The 15603-nt window shown below is 32.3% G+C and overlaps 1 protein-coding gene across 1 annotated transcript; it reads right to left on the bottom strand.

The window, feature by feature from the left end:
• Positions 1-12107: 12107 nt before the first annotated feature.
• On the bottom strand, positions 12108-14961 carry LOC127724937 (uncharacterized). The gene is made up of 3 exons (XM_052231939.1): positions 14878-14961; positions 13198-13568; positions 12108-13042 (listed from the first exon to the last, which is right to left on the bottom strand). The coding sequence occupies exons 1-3, from the start codon at positions 14959-14961 to the stop codon at positions 12682-12684; spliced, it is 816 nt and encodes a 271-aa protein (XP_052087899.1). The 3' UTR covers positions 12108-12681.
• Between the last annotated feature and the right edge of the window lie 642 nt (positions 14962-15603).

Genomic DNA, 15603 nt, shown 5'->3' with positions numbered 1-15603 from the left:
AGATAATCCGAATTGCATGATTTTTCCTAGAATTGTTATGTCGTCTATTCCTAGATCTTTAAAGTCAAACCATTGTGTGATATCATTTGCATCTAAATCAACAAACCCTCCGTGATATATTTTGTTGACATTAATTTGAAAATTCTGCTCATTAACTATTTCGACAATTTTGTTTGAAGAGAAATCATATTGACAAAACCGATTTTCTGGAACTAGATTACTTAGATCAATTTTAGTCATATTGTTCGAGGATAAATCGGCCAAAAAAATTGACATCGTTGTTCCCGCCAGCGCGTATGGCTCCATGGTTTTTATTCCATTATGAGTTAATCTTAGTTCTCTTAATAAAGGTAAATTTGTGAACGTGCTATTCCTAATTGAATCGATGGTATTATAACTCAAATCAAGTGTATCTAGCATCTGTAAACATGATATGTTGCCAATCGATGAAATTTTATTATAAGTGGCCTCTATTTCTACTATATTCACAAACTGGCATACATTGTTTGGTAGTTTGGATAAGAATCCTTTGTTATGTTCCAAACGTGCATTCGCAATGGTTGTATCTCCTATCAGTTGAGCTGTGCCCCCTCTACGTGTATACTCCAAAACTAAATCATAAGTCAATGAATCAAGTTTCCAAGACGGTTTAGCCTGGCACGTGCAACACTGGTTTTTAGTTGTAACGTAAATTGTCGGATCTAGTGCACAACGATCAGAAGGGCAAAGTAAGTCTGTTCTGTTGACAAACGGCGGAATCCAATTTTCCCATTTCATGAATGTAGCGTTAGGTACAAGTTGGGCAATGAACAGAACAAAAAACATACGTCGACACATTGCAAGACTCGCATTTACGTTAAGTTGAAGCGATAAGTACACTCTTTTATTCTATTCTAGGTCTAAAAGGAATATTGCATAGGTCTATTTTAACCAATGAAAATGTTCAATACAATAATACTGTTCATTTAAATGCTTACGTACAAGGAATGAATATAAAAATCGTTTTAAAATATCATTAAATGTGTTCTTACAAAAGGTTATTTCTATCAAGATTGTTAATTTATTAAGCAAATCATTCACAAATCAAATACTAAGTAGTCGAAGAATTAACATATTTAGCGATTCTACCTGGCGATATCAGGGTATTGGTACTGAGTCAGATCTAAACAGGAAGTGGTGATATTATTAAAAAAAATCCGCATGGATAAGTATAGATTAACTATGTCAATAAGGTTCAGGCTTTATTTAGGTAAGCTGATGCAGGAATACGATATGCATTGTTGAGCTATGCATATCAATATAGTGTTAATCTACCCTTTGTACTCTGTTTCAATTCCAACAAGTCTTACTAATCATTGAGTGTAATGTCTCTCTTCAATGAGTTTATTATTTTACTTTTACATATAATTTTTTGATTTCATTTTTAATCATCATAAAGTTTATAAATTTGAAAGATCTCATAGATCATGAATTAAAGATATTTATTCATGTTTGTACTTTTATTTATTTGTGTTGAAAGGTTTAAAAAATCTCGTATACCATACTAATCTTGGGATTATTTATTCTTAAAGCAGTAGAATGGTATTTAAATAATTATTGAGTATACATTGTATTGATTTAGGATAATACACCGAGGAACCTTTGGAACTTAGGAAGAATCATTGAAATACTAAAGGACAAATCAGACAATGTTCGTATAGTGAGCATAAAAACATATTCAACAACTTCATTACGACCAGTTGCGAAGTTATGTTTGGTATGAGAAGCTGACATTTATAGTCATAGTTTGAACTAGTCATGTTAGAACAGTAACTTGTGTTTTACGATACATTGTTGTATATATATATATATAGGTTTAGTTAGATATGATTATTAATCGTCACTTAAATTGGGAAATTATTTGGCCTCCTTATAGTTTGGATAATTGAGTTCTTTAAGACTACAATTAATGGGCCGGAATGTAGCGGCCAAATTTGAGAACAAAAACATTGTTACCTATTGTTGTATGTTTTGGTAATTAGTTGTATTCTATTATTAGATAAGGTGCAAGTTACTCTCCCTTTACCTTAATGAACCCCCTTATGGAATTTGCACGAAGTGTGATTGATGAAAATCTTTGATTATGATAAAAATAATAAATATCAGAGTCAACCAATATGGTATGTTTCTTGAATTTATTACAGATCAATTATCTTACATGTTAAAAGTTGGAAATTTTAAGTTAAATTAATTTAAAACTGATAGAACGTGACCTTGATATTTTGGCAATTATTTACCGTAAATGTTCATAATATTACTATTTCGAAAGAGAACACGTTTATGTTACTACCGTCAATGTTCTAATAGATGCACTTTGTATTATATTATAGTTCAGAAAATTGTTAGTTTTGATAATAGAATTTAGTGTGTTTTAACTTTTATTTTGTAGTTAATCTTTTCGTACCTGATAAAAGAAATTTGAACGGAAGGAATTAGTATTTCATTGGTATACACATCATATACATATAAATATGCCACCTCCATCTTCTAATCCGTTGTCCTACTTTAAACGAAAAACCGACTCAAAAATGCTAAATATGTGAAATTAATTCATGTTTAATACTGTGTGGTACAAGAACCACGCTTTTCTGAGACACCAAATATATTGAAACAATCACCGGTTATAGACTTTTTCAATTCACCGAGATCTAGACGATTTTTCTCATCTCAATCTGAAGTTATCACAAATGCCATAAAATATATGGTAGTATTGAATTATTAAAGGTATAATTCCAAAAGGACTGCTCAAAGCCAAGCCGTATAATGTTGTCCAAGCATACACTTCAATTCATCTTATTATAAAAGAGGGTATGGATTGGGGTCCCTCATTTCTGTATTCTTCATTTTTTAGACCATTGTTCTCTATTCTTTATATTAAAGCGCCACATTATTCTGTGTTCTTTATGTTTTGGTCCATATTTCTCTATTTTTCATATTTGTGGTCCATCTCTTTCTATTCTTTATATTTTTAACCCATTATTCTCCATTCTGTAAACTCCCATCCGAACCCCCATAAAACCATGCATTTGTAGAGAGCGAAGACCTTCAAACCATCAACTTAAGTACCGGTTAACCGTTTAATCGGTCGAAAGATTTTCCTAGTAAACGGTTAGTCAAAACTGTATGATTTGACAACACTAATTGATAGGAAAGGGGAACACGTGAAATATATTTAGGATTGCCATTACGTTTTTTTTTTAAATTCAGTGAAAACTTGTTTCACAGATGTCCATATATACTACTACATTTTCAACCTAATGTCTTAATTTGAACATTATATACGAGCAGACGAATTTAGATCCAAGAATAAATTAAATGACATTAAATACCGATGTTGAATATCCATCTCAGATGTTCTCGTATGTTTTAAATAGACATTCAATTTCGTAACTGATCTATTGGAATATTCAATTAATAAGGGGGAACTTAAAATGTTCTAAAATTGTACCAGTTTGATATAATACATTTAAAACGGTTATTCATCTGTTAAATGTTGACTTGGTGGACCATGTTTAATATAAAAATCGAAATGATGAAAGAATGATTCCATTGAATCTTATTATTACATTACATGTACATAATGATAATCCGGATTTTTAAAATCTAATCCACATTTAAAGTATATATCGTTGTCTACCTACACCTGGTTATCGCTAATTACCTATACACATAATTTACAATTGATTACCTCACAATTAATTGATTTTAAAATCTTGACATGTGCAACAAAATTTAAAACTATAAGAAGATACAAAGAGTTGAATCTAAAACAAAAGGTACGACATCATGACCAAATGGCTAAGATCGGAAGACATATAAGTTATCAAAATATTACACCGGAAACATAACACTGAGAAATATCAACCCAACAAACATATGTTATAGACTATAAAACGCTCTGGAAGGATAAATCGCATATGCCCTACGTCGTGGCGCTCATGACAAACAGAACATGAAAGGATAATTCACATACAGATATGTTATTTTCATCTAGAAAAGGAAAACGAATTGTCAGAAAAATAAATTGAATATGTGAGAGATATTTCATTACGGTAAACGAAATCATAACTGCTTCTGCAAGACTGTCGAAGTGATGATTATAAAATTACATCATTGGTTAAATAGCTTCCGTCAAAGGAAATAATGATAGCAATTGGAAGCTTCTTATACCGTATGAGTGGGATGATAATATACTCCGTTTCTAAAGGAGCTGCTGAAATTTCGTGACAAAACAATTAAGTGAGCAATACACACAATTGTTCTTAAGGGTAAAGTTTTTACGTATGCATTTACGGACTTATTTTTTTTAAATTCAATGAAAATTTATTCCCCAAATAACAATATATATGTCTTAGTTCTAATATTATATACGAATAGATGTACTAAAATTCCTATGACTATAAGACAATTGACGAAACAAAATTATATATCTTTATTGAAGATGGATCTGAGATAGTCTTATGTGTTTTCAACACGTCTCTAATTACGTTACATGTCTAAAGATGACAAGATAAACGTTCCCGCACAATCGTATCACAACACATACGATCAGCGGTTAATCAAGCTGGCTTAGTTCGTTGTTCGTTGTTTACAAGATTATCAATATGAAAAATTTTAAAAATTTCAACACAATAAAGGCTTACATCTTTTAAACATATTAGTATCGTTCCAAAAAAAGGGACACGCTTGGATACCTAAACTACATAAGTGTCCTTACAAACAACGGTATATTGCTGGGTCTTTCAAGTGCTCCACGAAACCTCTTTCTAAATTATTAACATCTACTTTATCAGCAATCAAAGCCGGGCTCCAAAGTTATTGTGAAACTGCCTATTCTAGAGGTGGCGTGAATCAGACGTGGATACTAAAAAAATTCAAAGATCTTTTAGAGTACATACAATCTAAGACTCTCTCATCTTGCAATAGTATTAAAACATTTGACTTCTCTACACTTTACACAAGTATTCCCCATTCCAAACTAAAAGACAAATTGAAAGAGTTGGTATTTCTTTATTTCATTAAAAAGAATAGCGAACGTAGATACAAGTATCTTGTCTGGGGGAGAGATAAATCCTACTTTGTAAAGAATCACTCTGATTCAAACAAAAAATTCTCTGAAACTGACATTATCAAAATGTTTGATTTCTTGATTGACAACATATTTGTTACGTTTGGAGGACGTGTTTTTCAACAGACTGTCGGAATTCCAATGGGAACCAATTGTGCCCCTCTTCTTGCCGAATTGTTTCTTTATTATTATGAGGCTTACTTCATACAGGAACTTCTTAGGAAGAAAGATGAGAAGTTAGCAATATCCTTTAACTTTACGTTCCGCTATATAGATGATGTTCTCTCACTAAATAATACAAAATTTGGTAACTATGTTGAACGAATCTATCCCATCGAACTAGAGATAAATGATACTACAGATACAGTTGAGTCTGCATTATATCTTGACTTACATCTAGAAATTGACAAGGAGGGTCGGTTGAAAACAAAACTTTACGACAATAGAGATGATTTCAGCTTCCCAATTGTAAACTTTCCATTTCTATGTAGCAACATTCCAGCAGCGCCTGCATACGGAGTATATATCTCCCAATTGATACGATATTCCCGGGCTTGTATTTCCTATCATGACTTCCTTGATAGAGGATTGCTGCTCACAAGGAAGCTATTAAACCAAGAGTTCCAAATGGAGAAGTTGAAATCATCCCTTCGCAAATTTTACGGACGCCATCACGAGTTGGTTGACCGTTCACAGATGATATCGGATATGTTCCTTATGTCGTAACTACAATACCCTTCCATTTTCACGAATGTGACCTACCGAGTTAGACTATTTACCGAATTTGTAATACATAAGCAACACGACGGGTGCCACATGTGGAACAGGATCTGCTTACCCTTCCGGAGCACCTGATATCACCCGCAGTTTTTGGTGGGGTTCGTGTTGCTTAGTCTTTAGTTTTCTATATTGTGTCATCTGTACTATTATTTGTCTGTTAGTCTTTTTATTTTAGGCCATGGCGTTGTCAGTTTGTTTTCGATCTATGAGTTTGACTGTCCCTCTGGTATCTTTCGTCCCTCTTTTCTGAGACACCAAGTATATTGAAACAATCACCGGTTATAGACTTTTTCAATTCACCGAGATCTAGACGATTTTTGTCATCTCAATCACAAATGCCATAAAATATATGGTAGTATTGGATTATTAAAGATATAATTCCAACAGGACTGCTCAAAGCCAAGCCTTATAATGTTGTCCAAGCATACACTTAAATTCATCTTATTATGAAAGAGGGTATGGATTGGGGTCCTTCATTTCTGTATTCTTCATTTTTTAGACAATTGTTCTCTATTCCTTATATTAAAGCGCCACATTATTCTGTATTCTTTATGCTTTGGTCCATATTTCTCTATTCTTCATATTTTTGGTCCATATTTCTCTATTCTTTATATTTTTAACCCATTTTTCTCCATTCTGTAAACTCCCATCCAAACCCCTATAAAACTATGTGTTTGCAGAGAGCGAAGACCTTTAAACCATCAACTTAAGTACCAAGTAACCGGTTAATCGGTCGAAAGATTTTCCGAGTAACTGGTTAGTCAAAACTGTTTGATTTGACAACACTAATTGATAGGAAAGGGGAACACGTGAAATATATTTAGGATTGCCATTACGTTTTTTCTTTTTTAATTCAGTGAAAACTTGTTTCACAGATGTCCATATTTACTACTACATTTTCAACCTAATGTCTTAATTTGAACATTATATACGAGCAGACGTACTTTAGATCCAAGAATAAATTAAATGACATTAAATACCCATGTTGAATATCAATCTCAGATATTCTCGTATGTTTTAAATAGACATTCAATTTCGTAACTGATCTATGGGAATATTCAATTAATAAGGGGGAACTTAAAATGTTCTAAAATTGTACCAGTTTGATATAATACATTTAAAACGGTTATTCATCTGTTAAATGTTGACTTGGTGGACCATGTTTAATATAAAAATCGAAATGATGAAAGAATGATTCCATTGAATCTTATTATTACATTACATGTACATAATGATAATCCGGATTTTTAAAATCTAATCCACATTTTAAAGTATATATCGTTGTCTACCTACACCTGGTTATCACTAATTACCTATATAAATAATTTATAATTGAATACCTTACAATTAATTGATTTTAAAATTTTGACATGTGCAACAAAATTTAAAACTATAAGAAGATACAAAGAGATGAATCAAAAACAAAAACTACGACATCATGACCAAACGGCTCAGATCGGAAGACATACAAGTTATCAAAATATTACACCGGAAACATAACACTGAGAAATATCAACCCAACAAACATATGTTATAGACTATAAAACGCTCTGGAAGGGTAAATCGCATATGCCCTACGTCGTGGCGCTCATGACAAACAAAACATGAAAGGATAATTCACATACAGAGATGTTAATTTCATCTAGAAAAGGAAGACGAATTGTCAGAAATATAAATTGAATATGTGAGAGATATTTCAATACGGTAAACGAAATCATTACTGCTTCTACAAGACTGTCGAAGTGATGATTATAAAATTACCAGCGAAAATCATTGGTTGAATAGGAAATAATGATAGCAATTGGAAGCCTCTTATACCATATGAGTGGGATGATAATATACTCCGTATCTAAAGGAGCTGCTGGAATTTCGTGACAAAACAATTAAGTGAGTAATACACACAATTGTTCTTAATAGTCAAGTTGACCACGTGAATGTTTTACGTATGCATTTACGGACTTATTTTTTTTTAAATTCAATGAAAATTAATTCCACAAATAACAATATATATGTCTTAGTTCTAACATTATATACGAACAGATGTACTAAAATTCCAAGTGTCAAAACCTTAAGACAATTGACGAAAGAAAATTAAATATCTTTATTGAATATGGATCTGAGATAGTCTTGTATGTTTTCAACACGTCGTATAATTACGTTACATATCTAAAGATGACAAGATAAACGTTCCCGCACAATCGTATCACAACACATACGATCAGCGGTTAATCAAGCTGACTTGGTTCGTTGTTTACAAGATTATCAATATGAAAAATTGGCAAAATATCAACACACTCAAGGCTTATATCTTTTAAACATATTAGTATCGTTCCAATTAAAGGGTCATCATTTTCGGAACTATCTTTCATTAACATATCATAATTTTTATACATCTACCATGTTTGGGAAACGGCCCCAAATATTAAAGTTATTAAATGTTTCATTAATTCATATTTTAAAAGAATAATGTCAAATTTTGGAATTATTTAGTCTCAACTATACATGTTATATTTCAACAAAATAGAAAAGTTTAATTACACATAACACATTTTCTTTGTAAAACTGAAATATCAATGTAAGTTGGCATAATAAGTTTATCTAGTTTTGTCTCGCCTTGACGGAGTCAAAAAGCGAGACATAAGTATGCCGTTTCCGGCGTCGGCGACGGCGGCGGCGACGGCGGCGTCAACAATGTATAAGTTTGTGATTAGGTCTAGTTTATGGTGATCCACTAGTTGTAGGTCGATGATATTTGGTATGCAGTTGTATTAGCATTGGCACATCTCATTACCATGGAGATTATTTAGCCCCGCCCCCTCAGTCATGGTTTATTGACTTTGAAACTTTGCTTAGTTTACATGTATCAGTTTGTGATTAGGTTAGTTTCTGCGGAACCACTAGTGGTAGGTCAATGATATTTGGTATGCAGTTGTATAAGCATTGGCATATATCATTTCAATGGAGATTATTTGGCCACACCCCCTCTGTCATGGTCTATTGACTTTGACATTTTTGATTAGTTTTCATGTATTAGTTTGTGATTAGGTCAGTTTCTGGTGAACCACTAGTGGTAGGTCAATGATATTTTGTATACAGTTGTATAAGCATTGGATTATCTCATTTCCATGCATATTATTTGGCCACGCCCCCTCTGTCATGGTCTATTTACTTTTAAATTTTTGCTTAGTTTTCATGTATTAGTTTGTAATTAGATCAGTTTAAGGGGAACTGTTAGTGGTAGGTCAATGATAATTGGTATGCAGTTGTATAATCATTAGCAGATCTCATTTCCATGGAGTATATATGGTCCTTACCCCTCAGTCACGGTCTATTGACTTTGAAACTTTTGCTTAGTTTACATGTATTAGTTTGTGATTAGGTCAGTTTAAGATGAACCATAAGTTTTAAGTCATTGATATTTGGTATGCAAAAGTATTGGTATTTGCAAGTTTCGTTTCCACTGAGATTATATAACCCCATCTCCTCATTTTGGTTTATTGACTTTGAAACTTTTGCATAGTTTACAAGTTAATGTTTGTGTTTAGGTTTGTTTAAAGAGAACGACACATGAAAAGTCAATGGTATTTGGTATGCAGTTGTATTAGCATTGGCACATTTGATTTCCATGGATATTGTTAAGCCCTGTACCTTCAGTCATGGTTCATTGACTTTAAATATTTGCATAACTTACATGTTAAAGTATTGCTATTTTAATTTCAACATATGCATTATCAAAATAACAAATAGGCGAGACATATCTCTGTGTTAACAGTTTATTTTTTATTGAATACGTAATGATTCAAGAAAACGATGACATTGACGACTTGATTTTAATACCTTCTTCAATTTTTATATTTGAATCATAGTTGTACGTTATTTATTACTTATTTTCAATTTTGATATACTGTTTCGAAATGAGAGTAGCACAATCGTGTAAATTATATGAATTAAACAACTTACTCATTTTGAACTTTAATTGGAAATTGAAAGACAAAGAAAAATCTTTTTATAACAGAGTTAAAGATGCAAATACCCCCAAAACAAAATACGCGTACACATGTCACACTTTTAAAAGGAATCAGTAATTATTCACTGCAAAACGATAATTCAAACATAGAAATATTAGCAGCTTCCTATAATAAGCACTCCTGAATATTATAAAAAAAAAATTAAGTTGAAGTCGATTATAGTTTTATAATTTTTCAGTATTGAAAACCTTTCTATTTGCTAAAAAAATATCATAAGAATTTTGTAGCTTCACCTTTCCTCCACTTTCAATATATCAATTTATCATACATATTTGCGTCTTTATATATATATATATATACAAGTCTAAATTGAAAACAACGTTCAAACCTATGATTGCGTTGGATAAAAATCGCAATTTTTATACGTGTGCATGCAAAACAAATTTCTTGTTAGAGGGGTCTAAATACAGCACAAACAACATTTTCCAAAGGACCAAAACAGTGAAAAAATTTATTTTAACAAAACGCATTTGACTAACAGGTCGAACAACAAATGTTCTTAAACCCAGCTGACTGCCATTGGCGATTGCCAAATAAACGAATCACCGATGTAATAAATGGATCTTAAATATAAATTTAATACTAAACAGAAAACAATAAACTTGCGGAAAAGATGTTATACCGCAAACAAAAGGTGCAAAGGTTTTTGTACACCATATCCGGATTTCGACAATTAATGTCTCTTCAGTGATGTTAGGAATCGAAACGGTATTTGGAAAGCCATACAATTTACCTCAATTTAGGATAGACTCCTGAATTTTGAGGAGTCAAAATAGGTTGAACGGATCATATAAACCCGAAGGCAAATATAATACAAGCCCAAACGAAAAAATATAAACAAGTTTAAATTGAAAACAACGTTCAAACCTATGATTGCGTTGGATAAAAATCGCAATTTTTATACGTGTGCATGCAAAACAAATTTCTTGTTAGAGGGGTCTAAATACAGCACAAACAACATTTTCCAAAAGACCAAAAAAGTGAAAAAGTATATTTTAACAAAACGCATTTGACTAACAGGTCGAACAACAAATGTTCTTAAACCCTGCTGACTGCCCTTGGCGATTGCCAAATAAACGAATCACCGATGTAATAAATGGATCTTAAATATAAATTTAATACTAAACAGAAAACAATAAATATATCACTTGTTTAGACGTACTTATCAAAATAATTATTCATGTGACTGTATCTTACGATCCTTTACGATAGATATATAGCTAATCTGCAATCAATTCCATCTTCATGCCTAATACATCATGTCCTGTGTTACAACTCTAGATTCTACTGACGAGGAAAGGTAACACTAGGCCACCGAAAGCTGAATTATTTTAGTTTAATCTAGGTGGCCAAGTGGTCTAGAGCGCTGGACACAGTGCAGGCGGTGTTGTCTCGATGTCCCAATAGCATGATTTCGAATCCCGGAGAGGGAAGAACAAAAATTTGCTTCCGCAAATTTGGAGATTTAACATTGTTGTGCTGACATTTAGAGTAATTATGAATATAATATGTGTTTTAGCCGTGTATCACCTTCACTGGTGCTCCAATGGATGGATCTGTCGTAGAGTTGTCACTTGTTTTAAAGAAGAACTTATCAAAATGATTATTTCTGTGACTGTCTTACGATCCTTTACGATAGATATTTAGCTAATCTGCAATCAATTCCATCTTCATGCCTAATATATCATGTACTGTGTTACAACTCTAGATTCTACTGACGAGGAAAGGTAACACTAGGCCACCAAGGTTGATTATTTTAGTTCAGTCTAGGTGGCCGAGTGGTCTAGAGCGCTGGACAAAGTGCAGGCGGTGTTGTCTCGATATCCCAATGGCATGAGTTCGAATCCCGGAGAGGGAAGAACAAAACTTTGCCTCCGCAAATTTGCAGATTTAACATTGTTGTGCTGATATTTAGAGTCATATTAGTATCCACAGGATAAATAAATTTCATTTTACTTTGTGTTCATATAAGGAACTCTTATCATACAATATATCAATTTTCGTAATGGTAGTCAAAATAATTTTTAAAAATATACATCGGAGTAAATCACATACCTATTGTCTGATCGAAAATACTGAGAAATCTTAACTGCTTATTATAAATTATAAGAAAATAGTAATACGGAAAAATTTACACAAAAACAATTGTGTGTCAAACATTTTGTTTGTGTATATTTAGGCAATTCAGTCTGTTTTTATTGTATAAAGAGCCGTTCAATTTTTCCATGGTTTGAATTCAAAATTATGTTCTCTGAAATCTGGTTAGTCAAACGTTAAGTTATTTGAATATAACTTTTTCAACAAAACAATGTTGATCTAAATCTCTAGAAATTTATGAATTTTTAGTAGCTCCTGATGAAATTCAAATTGCACTGACAATTAACATTCATTTTAAAACTTGTACGATGTATGTAATATACCAAATTTATTTTGTAATTTAGGAAAATAATTTAAAAAGGCTTCTATTTTTAAAACAAGTTACGTTAAATTGTGTTATGTATTATATATCTAGTTCGAAAAGCTCATTATTGTGTAATGATCTTGCAGCAAATTTTGTTTTTGCACATTTTAGTCCATAGTTTGTACGATTGGTGAACCCAATCTATTTAGAATAATATGGAAAAGATTATGCTTCCTGTTTGAAAAGCCAATGTCTTTGCCAACTCGGACAAAAGCTTTTAGTTTTTCTTTACGGACTTCCGACGATTCTAACTGATGATAATTTATAACTATGATTTGCCTTTCCTTGTTTAGTTTAAAGCTATGTCATATGTATTTCCACTCGGCAGTTGTCCAAACGGTTTGTTCTGTGTGATATTTGTCACACAGTATGATCATATATTTCTTGCAGATATTTATTGTATCTATCAATGCTTCTTCTCTAACATCCCCGAACTTCTCATTTCTACACGGTATAAAAATCCTATACCCAAAATCTTGCAAGTATGAGGCCAATGTCTTTATTACCCAAATCCGTATTTCCGTGTCATTATCATCAAAAGATATAAAAACGTCGTATTTGAGATATGGATAAACTTTCGAACATTTCTCTTTAAAATAAACAGTTCGTAGCGGAATGTATACAATACACCACAAATTCCCAAGAGCAGAGCAATTATTATTCCAATTAGAATATTAAAAAATGTCAAATTTGTGTCATTATTGCAAAAATTTCCAAAATCTAAATCAATCGTTGAAACATACATTTCTCCGATGAAGCAGATAATTTCGGTGGTGTTTTTGCATTGTTCTGCTTGCTTATTTTTTACCCAGTCTACCAGTCATTCATCATCACAATCGCATGATATCTGTATCTTTCCCAATTTCGTTATGCAGAGATTAAATGATTGAAAATCTCGCGGCAGCTCATACATTTTGTTGCCAGACAAATCAAGAATTGCGTTGTTGCCAATGGATTCAATGGCATTACTTGATATTGTATGTATCTGATTGTTTGATAAACTAATGGTATACGACCTGTTGAAATATTCCCGTTGTTCAAAAGATTCTATATTGTTACCTTCAAATAGTAAGGTTAAATTTTCTCCTTCCGGGACATATTGGAGCAATAGAGTTAATCCAACTCCAGTACAATTCACAACAGTTCTCCTGTTTTTCGGTTGATAAAAACAGTGACATTTTTTCGGACATTTCTAAGCAGATTTTTTGTTACAAATAAGCAAATCAAGTTTATCCCCTTTCACAAAATGTTCCGTAATTGACAGTCCCCGGTATTCCGCTGGATTCTAACATGTAACATTATAGTAATCACGCCAGATTTTTTTTAAAGCATCTTGTGTTAGTTCAAGGAATGGTTCCATTCGGAAATCACAAGTCCATTTCATCTTTTGCAAAGTTAATCCGAATTGCATTATTTTTACAAGAATGGTCATGTCGTCTATTCATAGATCTTTAAGAGAAAACGGTAGTATTTATTCTTTCATAGGCGACAATACTAACATTTTCTAAATTTACTACTTTTTATAATAAAAACCTGGACAAAACAGTTATGTGTGGTATTATTCTGTTTTAGAAATTGAACTCGAATAGTATCATGACAAACTTCCAACGGAGCTTGTTAACGTTATCCATGCCCACCGTCATTTTACATCAAATTTATGAAAAATTGGAAGTCTCTTCGAATAATTCTCGAGAAAATATTTCAATGGCTTTTAAAATTTATATTGTAAATATACACACTGCAGTTATTCATGAAAAAATATATGATACCCTTACATCCAATCACAGCGCTCCTAAGTTGACTTCCTTCACCTGCCTTGGGTACACAAAAGGCCAGCCTAAAGCGGGCAAAATGTAATACTACTTTTTTCCCTTAAAGTCAAATCATTGTGTGATATCATTTGCAGCTAAATCAACAAATCCTCCGTGATATATTTTGTTGACATTTAATTGAAAATTCTGTTCATTAACTATTTCGACGATTTTGTATGAAGAGAAATCATACCGACAGAAACGATTTTCTGGAACTAAATTACTTATATCAATTTTAGTCATATTGTTCGAGGACATATCGGCCAAACAAATTGACATCGTTGTTCCCGCCAGAGCGTATGGTTCCATGGTTTTAATTCCATTATGAGTTAATCTTAATTCTCTTAATAAAGGCAAATTTTGGAACGTGCTATTCCCAATTGAATCGATGGTATTATAACTCAAATCAAGTGTATCTAGCATCTGTAAACATGAAATGTTGCCAATCGATGAAATTTGATTATAAGTGGCTTCAATTTCTACGATATTCACAAAATCGCAAACATTATTTGGTAGATGTGATAAGAATCCATTGCTATTTACCAAACGTGAATTCATGATTGTTGTATCTCCTATGAGTTCAGCTGCACCCCCTCTACGTGTTTACTCCAAAACTAAATCATAAACGCGTTGAGCAACTTTCCAAGACGGTTCAGCCAAACACGTGCAACACTGATTTTTCGTTCTAACGTGAAGTGTGGGATCTAGTGTACAATGATCAGAAGGGCAAAGTAAGTTGTTCTGTTGACAAATGTCGGATTTCACTTTTCCCATGTCATTAATGTGGCGTGATATACAAATTGAGCAATAAATAAAACAAGAAAGATACCTCGACACATTGCTAGACTTGCATTTACTGTTTAGCTGAAGCGATAAGTAAATTTTTTGTATTTATACTCAGTGTAAAAAAGAATGATTAATTGTTCAATGTTAACCAAAAGAATTATTCAAAACAATCATACTGAACATTTAAATGGTTGCGTAAGTCCAATGAATTAATCGTATCAAAATTTAATAAACCATTAAACGTGTTTTTACAATAGCTTACAATATGTTATTTCTATAACGATAAATAAACAGACAACTCGCGTTGAAAACTTACAATAAAAAGTACAATAAAACACAATATTTAATACTTATAATGCAACAAATACAAAACCATGTATGAGTGGATATTTGATAGGCCCCAAATAACACATTTTACTAGATCCAAGTAGACAAATAACCCGATAGCCAGTGGATAGAAGAGGGCATATAAGGGACTCTATGATAACATACAGGTCAAAAATATCCCTTTTACTGTAATAATTGACAGGACGGAGAACACGCTCTGTTTACACAAATATCTGCAAAAACGACAGTCCATCTGGTTTTTGATTCAAAACAACCTGGATTACGTGTAATGCGGAAATAATA

Source organism: Mytilus californianus, unplaced genomic scaffold (genome assembly GCF_021869535.1).
Source record: "Mytilus californianus isolate M0D057914Y unplaced genomic scaffold, xbMytCali1.0.p SCAF_14, whole genome shotgun sequence".
In the NCBI taxonomy this organism is placed as follows: Eukaryota; Metazoa; Mollusca; class Bivalvia; order Mytilida; family Mytilidae; genus Mytilus; species Mytilus californianus.
This window is presented reverse-complemented; position numbering and strand designations above follow the sequence as displayed.

What these genes read in the sequence shown, in the direction of transcription:
- LOC127724937 (XM_052231939.1), bottom strand. Translation starts at nt 14,961, where the DNA reads ATGGGAAAAGTGAAATCCGACATTTGTCAACAGAACAACTTACTTTGC. An exon ending in CACTAGATCCCACACTTCAC is followed by an intron (nt 13,569 to 14,877) that starts GTTAGAACGAAA and finishes AAATCTGCTTAG; the next exon opens with AAATGTCCGAAAAAATGTCA. An exon ending in TGCGATTGTGATGATGAATG is followed by an intron (nt 13,043 to 13,197) that starts ACTGGTAGACTG and finishes TTAATATTCTAA; the next exon opens with TTGGAATAATAATTGCTCTG.